General features: G+C 44.0%; 1 protein-coding gene across 1 annotated transcript in view; it reads left to right on the top strand.

The window, feature by feature from the left end:
• AVL9 (AVL9 cell migration associated) overlaps window positions 1-14,938 on the top strand; it is a 57,271-nt gene that overhangs the window by 30,422 nt on the left and 11,911 nt on the right. Inside the window, exons 3-8 of the mRNA XM_069960358.1 lie at window positions 1,087-1,172; window positions 1,527-1,598; window positions 4,260-4,349; window positions 5,403-5,469; window positions 6,786-6,826; window positions 13,737-13,775. Coding sequence (XP_069816459.1) covers window positions 1,087-1,172; window positions 1,527-1,598; window positions 4,260-4,349; window positions 5,403-5,469; window positions 6,786-6,826; window positions 13,737-13,775 — 395 coding nt within the window. The remainder of the gene's footprint in view (window positions 1-1,086; window positions 1,173-1,526; window positions 1,599-4,259; window positions 4,350-5,402; window positions 5,470-6,785; window positions 6,827-13,736; window positions 13,776-14,938) is intronic.

Here is a 14,938-nt window from a genome sequence, read left to right as displayed (position 1 = left end):
TTCTTTAAAACACTATTCCTTGCAATAAAAACTGCATGTTACTAGACCTCTACAACAGGAGGACCAGCATTAACCACCAGCGAATTGCATATTAACCCCTTCACTGTCTCAGACTTGAGAAACTGACAGCTCAGATATGTATATTTGCCTATGTGCACTAGCAGTGGATACATACTTTCAGCGCTGCCCTGTGATTTTGTGTGTTACTAAAAAAACATTCTTTATCCTGGGCTGACAGTGTCACAGAGGCAGGTCTGTGATACTGTCAGCTCATGTCTCATTCCATGGCCGCTGCTTCAGAAAACCCCCATACCCTCTGGCTGTCAATCATTCTGTAGGAGACAGGGCAGCGTTCTAAAGACACAGCAGCGGCCGAACTGTGGGACAGGAGCTGACAGTGACACAGACCCGCCTCTTTGATTCTGTCAGCCTGATCGTACAGCAGCAGTGAAGGTATGTATGCACTGCTTGTGTGATTGACAATGGGAGACTTTATGCATATCTGTACTGTCAGTTTCTCTTTAAAGTGTCACTGTCGGTTACATTTTTTTTTTTTTTTTGCAGAAATCAATAGTACAGGTGATTTTAAGAAACTTTGTAATTGGGTTTATTAGTTGAAAAATGCATTTTTATAATGAAAAAGCAGTTTGAAGCTCTCCCCCCTGTCTTCATGATTGTCTATGGAGAGTGGAGGGGTTGAGGGAGATGAGGCACCAAAACAGGACAACAAACTATCTCCTCTGATGTCAGCTCTGACCTCTGAATAACAGCTTCCCACAGCTCCCTGCTGTGTAATCCTTTGTTCTCTGCTCTCTCCCTCCTCCCCCTCCCCTCTCCATTGAACAGACAGTTCCCGACTGATGTAAAAGAGTCGAGATTTCCTGATTCTGAGCAGTGGATGAGAGAGGGGCCTGGTGAAAGTCTTTTTGAATGGTATATTTGCCTAATAAACCCAATTACAAAGTTTCTTAAAATCGCCTGGACTATTGATTTCTGCAAAAAAAAAAAAAAAAAAAAGACAGTGACACTTTTATAACGTTTGGATGATTTTTCTGTATTCCTGATAATTGCATTTCCTTTTCACAGACACAGTGTTTTTTCACCTCCCACCAAGAAGTGGAGAGCGGAAGACTGTTTATGGAGTTTCGTGTTACAGACAGATTGAAGCAAAGGTATCACTCAGTTCATTATGACTTTACTGTATTTCAGTGCATTAAAGCGAGTTCATGCACTAGACATTTTCACAGAATTTATTCCTTACTGTGTCTCATTGACAAGTGATAATGATATGACATGACATGGCCGCTAGTGTTAGAACAGTATTATAAATTATGTGTGCGTCTGTGCGCTGAAAAATTAACTGGATATTTTTTTTTTTTTACAGTTTATACTTTATTTAATCAGCTTTTGATATAAAAGTACAATTTGCTGGACTAAAGTCTGTTTATATTATTGTTTTGTTTTTCCTCTCATTCTTTGAAGCCTCTGCCGCTGTTACTTATGAGAATCTGTTCTTTGTTTTTCAGGCCTTGAAAGTGCGTCAAGCAGATGTTACCCGGGAAACTGTACAGAAAAGTGTTTGTGTGTTGAGTCAGCTGGTAAGAAGCTGGTTTTATACCATGCTCAGGAAATAAATGAAGTGATTCAGCCACATTAGATCATCAACAGCACAGACAATTACACTACCCAGGGCTAGCATAATGGTTTCTATACATGTACTTTCAATAAGACGCTGTTTTGGGTATACAATACTTCACTCCATCTTTTTTGAGCACTTGTCATTTTTTCTTGCCTAAGTAGTTTACTCTACCATAATTTTAGTTTAACTATAATTTTGGTTCTTCTGTAGTTGATGTAGCAGGTATCTACAATGGCTTTAGCTAAAGTAATGAAATCCCTGTATCTGCCCCTTTAGCTGCCCTTGATCTGATGTACCATCTAGTGGCTAAATTCCATGGCTTTACACCTAATAATAATAATAATGATGCAACTTTTTTTACTTTCTGTGTCAAAGGTGGCTTTGTTAAGGAGTAGTTCAGACAAGTACATCTCTGGCATACCCAATAAGTGAGGTCTTTGAGCCCACCTCTCAAGCAATGTCTATGGCTTCAATAATTTAAAGAGGTTATCAAGAATTCAAAGAACATGGCTGCTTTCTTCCCAACAGCACCACTCTTGTTACTTTGTATTGCAGCTCAGTTCCAGTGAATTGAATGGAGCCAAATTGTAATAACACTTGCATACAATCTAAGGACAGGTGTTGTGTTGTTCTTTGAACAAAGTAACTATGTTTTTTTTTTTTTTTTTTAAATCTTGGATAACTCCCTAAGCAGTCACATAATTATGACCAGCATTTAATATCCTGGTTAACCACTGTGTAGGTTGTCACAGGTATCTGAAACCATGCTGACTGCAGTGTATCCAACAGCTATTGGAGGGTACAATGGTCACTGTGGGCAGGGCTAAATTGTGCTATTGCCTTGAGGCCCCGCCCACTTAGCACAATCTGCAGATGATAAAAGATCACTTTTTACTGGAACAAGCACGTACCCTTTACACCTGTGCAGAGAAGTCATAATTCAAAAAGGGGGTGACAGTGTCACTTTAAAGCCATTTCTGCTGCTGAAACCTTGTTAGTAGAGGCGCAGTGACCACCCATCTGTTTCAAATCCCAGTATGCAGTCTGGGAAATGGTCATAATACTGTGACTCTGGGCCACCGCTGCAACCGCTCCTCCTTGTCACTGCTCTCGGCAGACGCTGGAGCCCAGGCAGGGCACCTTACCCAGCCATGCTCCTGCCCTCGCTCACAGACACTGGTGTGCACATCCCTGTATCCTAGGGCACGCGCTGGCTCAGGGAGATTTAAAGGGGCAATGCGCCCTTAATTGGCTAATACAGTCAGTCTCTTACTATAAATATCTGCACCTAACCAGGCTTCCTTGTTGAAGCCTCTGCATGCTTCCCTTAGTGTGTGGTCCCAGCTTTGCCCATGGTTCCTGCCTGTGACATCTTGCCCCGTGTCTGCTGCTCATGCTTCCAGCAGTGAGTCCTGCAGTAGTCCTGCCCGCAGACTACATGTCACCAGCTGCACCTTGCCCGCCACCGCTGGCAAGCCAAGCAAGGAGTAATAACTTGGGGGTTGCCTGCTGCAGCAAATCCAACCCACCTTGGAGTGGGCTCTGGTGAGGACCAGCGAAGCCTTAGACCCCATTCCCTGGTGCAGTTTACACCATCACTAGCGGCATCTCCATGGAGCCACCACTCCAGTCGTTACAGACTTAGGGCCCTATTCCACCGGGCGATTATCGTTCAGATTATCGTTAAATCGTTCAAATCTAAACGATAATCGTTCGGTGGAAATGCAGTTAATGATTAACGACCGAACGGAAAATCGTTGATCGCTTTATAAGACCTGGACCTATTTTTATCGTTGCTCGTTCTTAAAACGTTCGCAAATCGTTCGCATTGAATAAGACATTGTTCGGTCGTTTGCAATAGATACGAACGCAATAGCGAATAAATAGCGAAGAAAAACGATCGCAATTACGATCATAAGTAACGATTATCGTTCCATGGAAATGAGTGAACGTTTTCAGGTCTTTCGCAATAGCGGTCGTTTGAGATCGTTAATCGTTAACGATTATGCGAACGAGAATCGTCCGGTGGAATAAGGCCCTTAGCTGTGTAGCAGGTCTGCCTGTTAAATTAACAGATATAGCCAGTGTATACATTCAAAATCTTTTGGTTGATCTAAATCTTGAATAAAATAAAAACCTATATTCTCACACCATACCTGTCACATGATATGTGTCATTTTTTTTTTATAGAAGAAATAAACATTTAGAAACAAAGGAGTTTTTCACAGCATGCTCTAAAGTGTTAATGACATTTTTTTAAAAAAAACCTTTGGACATATCATAGAGACATGTCAAAAGTATTTACAGATCTCAGCATCCTGGTGCTTAGACTCCCACTGATTACTAAAACAAACAGGAAGCAACGCTAAGCACTTCTCTGCCCATCTCTCTCGTCGCTGCAGAAGACAGATTCTACAGAGTGGAATCTGTCTCCTGCAACAAAGAGAGAGACAGGGAGAGAAGCCCTTAGCCAAAAGCTTCTCCCCACTTGTCCTGTTGATTAATGGCAGACTGAGCACCCGGACCCCACCAAACTTGTTATATATCTCTGACACGTCAAAAAAAAAAATAATCGCAGGAACACTTTAAGTGTTTTAATAAGTTTTACTTTCCTTTTAAGCCTCTGTATGGACTACTTCAGGCAAAGCTTCAGCTAATCACTCATGCTTATTTTGAGGAAAAGGATTTTTCACAAATATCTATTCTTAAGGTATGTACAACCAGTTAATGAATATATATTAAGATCACAGTAACATAGCTTTGTTTTATGAATGAATGAATTAAGGTATAGATCATTCTTTCATAGGTATATAAAGCTGTATGGTTTGGCTATGTTTCTGTAATGACCCATATGTTAAAAATGTCTTGATCTTTTATACCTGGTGCAGGATTTGAAAAGTACAACAACAGTGAGAGCAATAAAAATCTAGAACTGCATTGTATTCACTATAGAAGATATACTCTTATTAAATGCTTGTTACTAGAGGAATTAACTAGTGCATTGCAGTGAGGTCTAAAACTGTTTATGGTTGGGGAAATGTTGAAATGTTCACTCTATGGACAGAGCTGGATCCAGAGCTCCACTATAAGCTAATGTAGCAAACTTCTGCTAAGTCGTACATGCAGATACATGGGGCATCCCCTTGGTTTCGCCACAATTTTCATTCCCTGTCTAATAGAAACTGTTTAGTACTGTACATGGGTGTCCATTCTTGGTTAAATGGAGCAGCACTGCTCATGCTCGACCATCACTCCACCCATACTTCTGCTGGAGTGCAGTAAGCAGAAACCCCGTTTTTTGTGATTTGTGGAGGTCCCAATGATAGCCATGTAGATAATAAATGTCAGTGGTGTGTAAAACCCCTTTAAGTACTTTAGGTGATCTAAATCTCCAGTCACATATGTTTGCATCCTATATGGTGCTATTCAGATGAGTTATAATTTAGATTGTCAGGTTGGTAGTCATTGGTCTACTACTTTTCTATGATAACTCCAAATTGCTAGAACACAATAGAGTAATTGTTTTTCACTTGTTTATGGGTTTACAGAAATAAGAAAGATGTTAAATAATGGCGGTCTGTGTGAATATGTCAAACAGCACATCTTCCTGTTGTGGTTTAGTATATTGCATTTTTTCAGTGTAACAAAAAAAGTCAGAGTAACGTCAGTGCTGGAAAGACTATTAGATTTATAAATAAGGTATACGAAGGACGCTAACAATTTATTTGACACAGAGATCACTTGTCCGTGTTTTTTCCTGTAGGAACTCTATGAACATATGAATGGTTCATTAGGTGGAAGTGCATTAGAGGGGTCACAGTTATATCTTGGTAAGTTCTTTCTCTTTCTTTTTCTGAAAAGGATGTCACTTTGCATTTCATCAGTCAAGATGCAGACCTTTATTGCACTGGACAGAATTCCAGGATGCTTGATAGCATGAAGTATTTAGCCTCCCAGCCATTTGGAGAATATTTAGAAAATAGGCAAATAGAGCTTAAAGAGAGAGTAACCGTTTCTTTGTAAACTTCTTTTGATAAAATATGGAAATATATATAAAGATTACCTTGAATATTTGTCTATAATAGTAGGGTGCAGCTCAATAAAAAATAATTCTACCTATTAATAGACACATGATGACATGCACTCTCCACTCTACTCCGCTCTAAAATGGTGATGTCACGACCTGACTCCTAGAGCTGTGCAGGCTGTGGCTGCTGGAGAGGATGATGGCAGGGGGATGCTCAGTGTCCTCCCAGTGCCCTTTGTCCCCCAGTGTCCCCCTGCCATCATCCTCTCCAGAAGCCACAGCCCGCACAGCTCTGGAGGTCGGGTTGTAACATCACCATTTTATTTAGGAAGTGCTGCAGTAGTAAGTGCAGGGAAAAAAGCACTTTATAAGCATTTCCCGTATATTGGTGATTTGTATAACTTTTGGGGGGCAATACAATTGTTGGACTTCTCCTTTAAGGAAGGACACAGAGGATTAATGTGTCATGTTCTGCCCATGCAATAGCCATGACGCAGGAATAAAAAGTAATAAGAATGTCTGCAGTATGATTTACCACTAATGGAGACCATGCTCTCTGTGACTACAGGGACTGTAGTGACTAAAGGGATACAAGATATGTAAATTACTATTATAGTGTTATTACTAATAGTACTGGCTTCAGTGTGCTTTTCCCTGCTTTACCACTGAGGGGTAAATGGGAAATAGAAGGAAAACTCCTCCCATTTTCCTGTGGCAACGCATCATCCTCTGATGTAACAGTATTTTGCCTCTGAGCTTTAGCCTTGCCCCTCTGAGTGACTTCACCATCTCTGACCAGCCTCTCAAACCTTTATCACCATCTCCCTGAGCAGACAGAGTGAAACTGCAACTCACTGCAGTGAAATTAGATGTCTGGCAACAGTTTTGGCTAAGGAACTGGCAGGAGTGCTGGGTGTGGGGAGTAGGTAGGGAAGGGGGACTGTGATGAAGAGCTGAGGGAAAGCATGTTTTCCAGGACCAACTGGAAAACATGGATACTGCTAAGGCTTCGTACAAAGCAAAACTAATCTGATTTGCTCATCTCTAATTCTAAAAGTTAATGGATAATGCATTGTAAAGATTGGCACAAAATAATGTTAGTTTCCAATACTTTTCTAGGTCTTTCTCCACGTGATCTAGTACTTCAATTTAGACACAAGGTACTTTTTTTTTTATATATATATCTATCACTTATTGTTTAATGGGTATGCTATAGGATAAGTGGGGTTTTCTTTCTTGCCTTTAAAAAAGTAACTCTACTTTCTTGACCAGACTGCTATGTCTTAAGCAATCAATATTTATCAAGTATTTTGTTTGTGGCAGTAGCCTTGGAGTAGCTATGCAATAATCTGGTTAACATGATCATTAGAGATGAGAGAATTTACAGTAAGTTAAAAATCAAATGCAGAGCAATTGGGTTAACTTAAAACCAAACTTACAGTAAGTTTGCTCATCTCTAATGATCCTATAAAGGTGTATGCACATGGAGTAATCCGCCCGAGCACATAATGGAGCCTATGTGACGGGCGGAACTTCAAGTGGGAGGGCTGGGGAGTGAGTGGCAGATTCCGCACGGCTTCCCCTCTGTGGAATCGCCCATGCACAGATCATAGAAGTTATAAAGGACACTTACAAGTGTGTCCTACACTGATAGGGTCTTAAAATGTTCATTGTGTCTAGGTCCTTTAGGCTTGCCATAGTGCCTGTCACTATTGATGAGCGAGCATGCTCGTCCGAGCTTGGTACTCGTTCGAGTATTAGGGTACTCAATGGTACTCGATACTCGAAAAAATTGCATCATCCGTTTCCTGTAAGTTTGGGTTCAATTTCTCAGCCAATCAACATGCAGGAGACTCTTTGGTACATCCTGCGATCACGTGGGACCCATACATGTCAATAGCAGCGATTGGTTGGCCAGAGCAGATGACCCTGGCATATAAAAAGTTGTGTGGGCGGGCTCGGCTCACATGCATGCTTGAAGAGAATAGGGACAGAGCTGCTGCTTGTCAGGGAGAGCGTTAGGGAGGGAATTGGCATTCCAGTAGGCAGGGATACTATGTACAGAACCCAAAAGCCCTTTTAAGGGCTTAAAATCTTGTTTTTCTTTTTTTTTTATTACTCCAGACTGCTGGCTGGAACTTGCAGTGCAGCTACCACGATTTTAGCAGCACACTGTGGTGATCAGCTGCTGGCAGAAAGGGGACAGCAGGTGTTGCATACAGACCCCAAAGAAGTCCTTAGTACCGTTATAATATTTTGTGGCTGGTGCTGCTGCTGTACATTGTATTGCTGTGAATTGTGTTACAGCTGCATAGAACCTCACTGCTCATTGTCCTGTGTAACAGGTCGCATAGACCACAGACCACCACTTACACACAGACTCTATACGACAGCCTCCAAATACTAGTGTGACCACCAGTATATTTTCTTATTTCTTCATTTCTTTGTGCAGTCATATCCAAGCTCACTGCTAATTGCCCTGTATGAGAGGGTGTCATACAGTGTATAGCTGCAGTTACCCACAGATTTTATACTACAACCTCCAAAAACTAGTGTGACCAGTATATTTTCTAATTTCTTCATTTCTTTCTGCAGTCATATCCAAGCGCACTGCTAATTTCCCTGTGTAAGAGGATGTCATACAGTATATAGCAGCACTTACCCACAGATTTTATACGACAACCTCCAAAATCTAGTGTGACTAGTATATTTTCTTATTTCTTCATTTCTCAGTGTAAGAGGGTGGCATACACCATATAGCACCACATACACAAGACTCTATACGACTACCTCCAAAAGTAGTCTGAGTAATATATTTTCTTGGCTTGCTGTGATCTGTAGTGCAGCTATCTCAGTCTTGACTGTGCAGTGTCTATAAAATGGTGAACCCCAGGGGTAAGGGTCGAGGGCGTGGGGTTCCAAGCGATGCAGTGGGCAGAGGCCGTGGTTCTGGGCAGGGTGACACAGCACCCGTTGAGGAGGGAGCAGTGTCACGCCGCAGACATTCACTACCTAGCTTCCTCTCGCAAATTACGGGGCCTCAGGGTACACCGCTATTGAAACCACACCATCGTGAACAGGTGATCACATGGATAGTGGATAATGTGTCCAGTAACTATTCCGACACCCAGTCTTCTACGCAGTCCACCCACGCTAGCCAAGGAAGTGTAACCCTTGCTCCAGCAGCTCAGCCTCCTTCCCCATAGTCTGGCCTCTGCTAAGAAAGGAGGGATTCAGATCCACCGCCATGCTTCCAGGAATTCTTTTCTGGACCCTTCCCTGAGTCTGAGCAACAGGAGCAGTCGATCTGTCGCGATGCCCAAACTATGCAGCTAATGCAGTCAGTGGGTGATGAGAGTGGTTGGAAGAGGTGTCTGATGATGACGATGAGACCTGGTTGTCAGACAGTGACGTTGTTGTGATGGATGTAACTCAAAGTGGGGAGCAGAGTGAGGAATTGGAGGAAGAGCTTGTGGGTGAGGACGAGGTAACTGACCCGAGCTGGGTGGGTAAGCCTAGTGAAGACAGTGCTTCTGAGGGGGAGGCAAGTTCAGCCACAGGACCGGTTGTAAGAGGAAGAGGGGTGGGCAGAGGGAGAAGCAGGGCCAGAGCAAATAGATTAGCAACTGTTTCACAGAGTCAAACTCCCGTGGCCAGGCCTAGATGTTCGCAAGTCTGGAGGTTCTTTAAAGAAACTGCGGGTGACCGATGGACTGTAGTGTGCAACCTGTGCCACGCCAGGATCAGCAGGGGAGCCACCACTACCAGCCTAACCACTACCAGCATGCGCAGGCATATGAGTGCTAAACACCCCACTCAGTGGAACCAAGGCTGTTCAGTTACTGCTAGTCACACCCCTGCTCCTTCCCCTGGGTCACGTGCTGGCTCTGTCAGTCCCTCCGCCCAGGCCCCAGGCACAAGCGCCTCCCACCCTACACCCACCCCTTCACCTCCACTATGCTCCCCACCCTCCAGCAAGGTGTCCAAGCGCAGCGTTCAACCGTCCCTACAACAGACCTTTGAACGGAAGCGCAAATACACTGCCACTCACGCACATGCACAAGCCCTAAATGTGCACATAGGCAAACTGCTGAGCCTGGAGATGCTGCCCTATTGGCTGTTAGAGACAGAGGCTTTTAGGAACCTCATGGCGGTGGCTGCCCCTCGGTACCCTGTCCCCAGCCGCCACTACTTTTCTGCATGTGCTGTCCCAGCCCTACACCAGCACGTGTCAGATAACATCATCCATGCCCTGACCAACGCGGGTTGGTCCACCTAACCACGGACACGTGGACAAGTGCTAGCGGGCAGGGACACTATCTCCCTGACTGCACATTGAGTCAACTTGGTGGAGGCTGGGACAGAGTCTGACCCTGGTTCCGCTCATTTGCTGCTCACACCGAGGATTGCGGGTCCTACCTCGGTCTTTTATGATTTGTATACCTCTTTCTCCTCCTCCTCTTCTTCCTACTCTCTATTACCCTCGATGAGCACGTCGCCTCCATTTGTTAGCGCTAGGTGCATCAGCACTGCGGTGGGTAAGCGCCAACAGGCGGTGTTAAAATTGCTGAGCTTAGGCGACAAGAGGCACACCGCCCAGGAGCTGTTGCAGGGCATCACGGCGCAGACCAATCTTTGGCTCGTGCCACGGAACCTCAAATCAGACATGGTTGTGTGTGACAACGGGCGGAACCTGTTGGCGGCTCTGCAACTTGGCAGCCCCAAACATGTGCCATGCCTGGCCCACGTTTTCAACCTAGTGGTGCAGCGGTTCCTTAAAACCTACCCTTATGACAGTGCAAAGGTGCTTGCAACTGCCAGCTCACCAACCGCTGTGCGATGTGCCCACGATGTGGAATTCCACCTTTCAGATGGTAGCCAGGGTTTACCAGCAACGAAGAGCCATTGTGGAATGCCAGATGTCAACCTCGGCAAGAAGTGGTAGTCAGGTCAGTCAGCTACCTCAAATCTACAATGAGGAGTGGATGTGGATGTCTGCTATCTGTCAGGCACTTGGCCCCTTTAAGGAGTCAACACAGATGGTCAGCTGCTGTGTCACACAGATCCCGCTGCTGTGTCTGCTTCAAACCTCCCTGCTCAGCCTGAAGTCTGACACTTTGCCTTCGTCTCAGGAGACAGGGGAGCAACATCCGCCGCTAGATAGCCAGCCCACCCTCACGTCTGTTTCTCAACACAAAGTAGAGGAGGAGGAAGAGGAACAGACTGGTACCCCACGCTCAATCCTTAGCTGTTGAGCGTGTATGGCCTGAAGAGGAGGAGGAAATTGAGAGTCAGCCTATTGAGGAGAGGGAATTCTTGCTTGTTGGGACCCTGGTGCACATGGCTGATTTCATGTTAGACTGTCTTTCCCGTGACCCTCTGGTTAAAAAATTTTTTGACAACACCGATTACTGGGTGTTCACCCTCCTGGACCCTCTGTACAAGCAGAACTTTTCCACTCTCATTTCTGCCCTGGAACACAATATGAAAGTAAATCAATATCAACAGGCCCTGGTGCAGAAGCTGAAAATTTAGGACGTGGTTCTGTGAGCCAAAAAGCTAGGGAGAGGAGGGGGGGGGGGAGCAGGCAGCTCTTCAAGGGGCAGGGGAACACTCTTCAAGGCCTTTGACAGTTTCATGGCACCTCAGCAAGACTGTCACCCGTCCCCAGTATAGACAGAGTAGAGGGGAGGCCTTCAGAAAGATGGTAAGGGAGTACCTTGCTGACCATACCAACTTCCTTCCCGATCACTCTGCTACATACAACTACTGGGTTGCAAAGCTTGATACGTGCTGCCCTGCCGCTAGCGTGTTGTCAGAGCGGGTCTTCAGTGCAGCTGGTGGCATCATCACTGATAAGCGCACCCGCCTGTCAACTGACAGGCTGACGTTTATAAAAATGAACAAAGCCTGGATTTCACCTGACTTCAACTGTCCACCCGGGGAAAGGAGCTCAACATGAGGATTCTTCGTATATCCTCTCCTCCTCCTCTTCCTCCTCCTTCAATTCTCAGCCAACAGCCAATTTTTCTTTCCCCATGCTGTGTCTGGCATAATTTTTGGGAGGCTCACCTGCTACCGCTTCTACCTGGGTCACTCTGTCATCACCGCCATGCTGTGTCTGGCATAATTTTTGGGAGGCTCACTTGCTACCTCCACTTTAATGGTTCTCTGTGTCCTCACTGCCATAATGTGTCTGGCAAAATTTTTGGGAGGCTCACCCGCTACCGCGTCTACCTGGGTCACTCTGTCCTCACTGTAATGCTGTGTCTGGCATAATTTTTGGGAGGCTCACCTGCTACCTCACTTTAAATGGTCCTCACTGCCATGCTGTGTCAAGTTTTTGGGTGGTTCATATGCTACCTCTGTTTTAATCCTTCACTGTGTGATCACTGCCATACTGTTGCCCATAATTTGGCCTAATGGTGCGATTAGGCAGCCTCAGAGGCATCCATGCATGCTGCCCCTGCTGTTTCCATCATTTTCTGAGGTTGACAGGTTTTCCCACAACCTTCCCTGTGCTGAGCTTGGGTCCTCTGCAAAAATGCTCGAGTTTCCCATTGATTTCAATGGGGTTCGTTACTCGAAACGAGCACCCGAGTATCGGAAAATATTCGTCTCGAGTAATGAGCACCTGAGCATTTTAGTACTCATTCATCACTACCTGTCACTAAAAGGCAGCTCGGACTAAATAGCAGCCCCCTTAATGATGTGGTCAAAATAAAAAAAATAGAATCAGATTATTAAATAAAAAGTTTGACTTGTCCTGCTTTTGTCAAAAGTTTTTTGATTGGTCGGGGTGTTCAGACCCCCATGATCATTAAATATAGCCAGGAGAAGTGCACAGCTAAGCGCCTCACTCACTGGCTTGCTATGTTTGGCTGCTGCAGGAGATTATCTCTATTGCAAATCTATAGAGCCTGCCTTCTGCAGCTAGCCTGAGATCACAGTAAGCCAGTGGACAATTGTGTAGCCGAGTACTTCTCCCAGCTTTTTAAAAACATTTTCAGGATCTGAATACTCAGACCAGTCATTTTAAAGTCACATGGACATTTTAGAGAGAAAGTATGACTAGATTTGTTTTTACAAATTAGAGCCTGAGACTGGAATATGATTTTTCTAATCAGTTTTTTTTCTGACCATAAGTTTTATTTATAGTACATTATTATGGGGGCTGTCAAAGTTTTAACAGTCTTGCCTAAGTTATTAACACTGTTTAGTTACTTCCTTTATGACAAGCTTCATGGAAATACACACAATAAACATCTCCAGACCCTATTCTTTCTATGGGACACATGTGTGGGCTCATTCCAGAGGAGAAGTGGGATGAGTTGTGAGCAACAGCTATTGTGTGTACCTCTGTTATCTATATATTGCGGTCACCTACTCCTGTCTGTTGATAAGAAGGGAACTGCTGGGAAATGATCTGTACAGAACAGGAAGTCTCAGTTTAGTGGCCAACATGTAAACTGCAAAAAGTTAGGATTCTTTTATATTAGTAAAATAGGACATCTTACACATTCTTATAAATATGATTAATATAAAAACTTCATTTAAACAATGTCATTTTCTGATGACCCATTCCATTTGTCTGGGTAATGATCACACTGTGTATTTCTACCTATTAGAGTTGATCTGTCTTCAGACTATGCTGCTCTATATACAGTATTAGGGTGGGTTCACACTGAGGAATTCCCGCACCTTTCTGCCGGCTCCATAGGCCCCATTCTATGGGCCGGCTGATTCCGCATTACGCCGAGAGAATTGGCACGTCGATTCTTTCGGTGGAATCAGCCTGCCCATAGAATGGTGTCTATGGAGACTGCGGAAAGGCGTGAATTTATCCATGACAATTCCTTAGTGTGAACCCACCCTTAGTCAATATAGCAAAAATATATTGTCATTTGGCAAGTAGGACCTATCAGAAAATATTGCAGATATATAGTTCATGAGACGCCCTCATGAACTGTACAATTGTGATATTGTAAGCAGAGATACTGCTTAATTTAATAGTACAAACAAATCAGCCAAGTAATTTTGTAATTTAATGTTTTATACCTTTTTTTACAGGTGTTAATTTTGTTTAAACTTATTCTTCTTGAGAAAAAGGTAAGTTTGTCATTCAAAGAACAGAGAAGTAGCTTTCAGGGGGGGATGGGGGGAATCTAAATTATTTTTATCAAAAATCTGCCGCAAATTCACAACTATTGAAATAACAAATGCATGACGTAGAAACATATTGGTGAATTTGTTAAAGGGGTAGTGCGGCACTAATCATTTATTCACAAAATAACACACATTACAAAGTTATACAACTTTGTAATGTGTGTTATGTGTGTGAATGGCCCCCCTTTCCCGTGTTCTCTTGCCCCCCCCCCACGCTAGACACGGAAATGTTAGTGCATTATACCGCATTCGTGTGAACCCTCGTCCGCCATCTTGGGACAGTGACGTCGTCTTTGGGAGGCCAGCTGAACCGCTTCATCTGTCCCTCATGCTGGCCATTCTATGCCGTGTCATCAGCTGCTCAGCCGCGATTGGCTCAGCACAGTTGTGTACAACTTTGTAATGTGTGTTACTTTGTAAATTAAATGATTAGCGCCGCACTACTCCTTTAAAATCTCATCCACTTCTTTGCTACTTCATTCTACTGCAGATTTTCAATCCTCTGCATGTGAACATAGCCTTATGTTGTGTTGCTTCTGTTAGTATAGAACATGGAATAAACCTTGTAACAGAATGGATAGCTTACCTTTTCAAGCTCGTGCTCACATTAGGCGATGTTTAGCTGGTAAAGACAAGCCTGCCTGACATCTGATTACACGCAACATCCATCTCGCCTCCAAAAGCAGAATAATCAACGTTTCTTCTGCACATTTAAATCATACAGAGTCATTGTTACATTGTCCTCTGTTTCCCTCTTTACAATCAGGTCAGATGAACTTTCTGGAGGAGGAGACATTACTAGCAGATTGTGCATGCTCAACAGCTTTACATTGATTTTGGTTTGAATTAGGGGTCAAAACATGGCCTTAAAGGGGTTGCCTAAACATTATTGATAATTTAACATGCTGCTGGGGCTGTGGGCAACAAACGTGTGTATTGACCTGTCCGGCTCTCCCACTGCTGCTGGTTTCCAGGCTGCCCAGTGTTTGCTGTTTTCCTCTTCTGGAAAGCTTAGGCTGACATGCCATGTGGATAAGAAAGGCCGCTCAGCATACACAGCATAAATCTGTAATGTGCAAATGGAACCCCTGTATTGTGGGTACAAA

This window comes from Dendropsophus ebraccatus, chromosome 2, assembly GCF_027789765.1.
Source record: "Dendropsophus ebraccatus isolate aDenEbr1 chromosome 2, aDenEbr1.pat, whole genome shotgun sequence".
In the NCBI taxonomy this organism is placed as follows: domain Eukaryota; kingdom Metazoa; phylum Chordata; class Amphibia; order Anura; family Hylidae; genus Dendropsophus; species Dendropsophus ebraccatus.
This window is presented reverse-complemented; position numbering and strand designations above follow the sequence as displayed.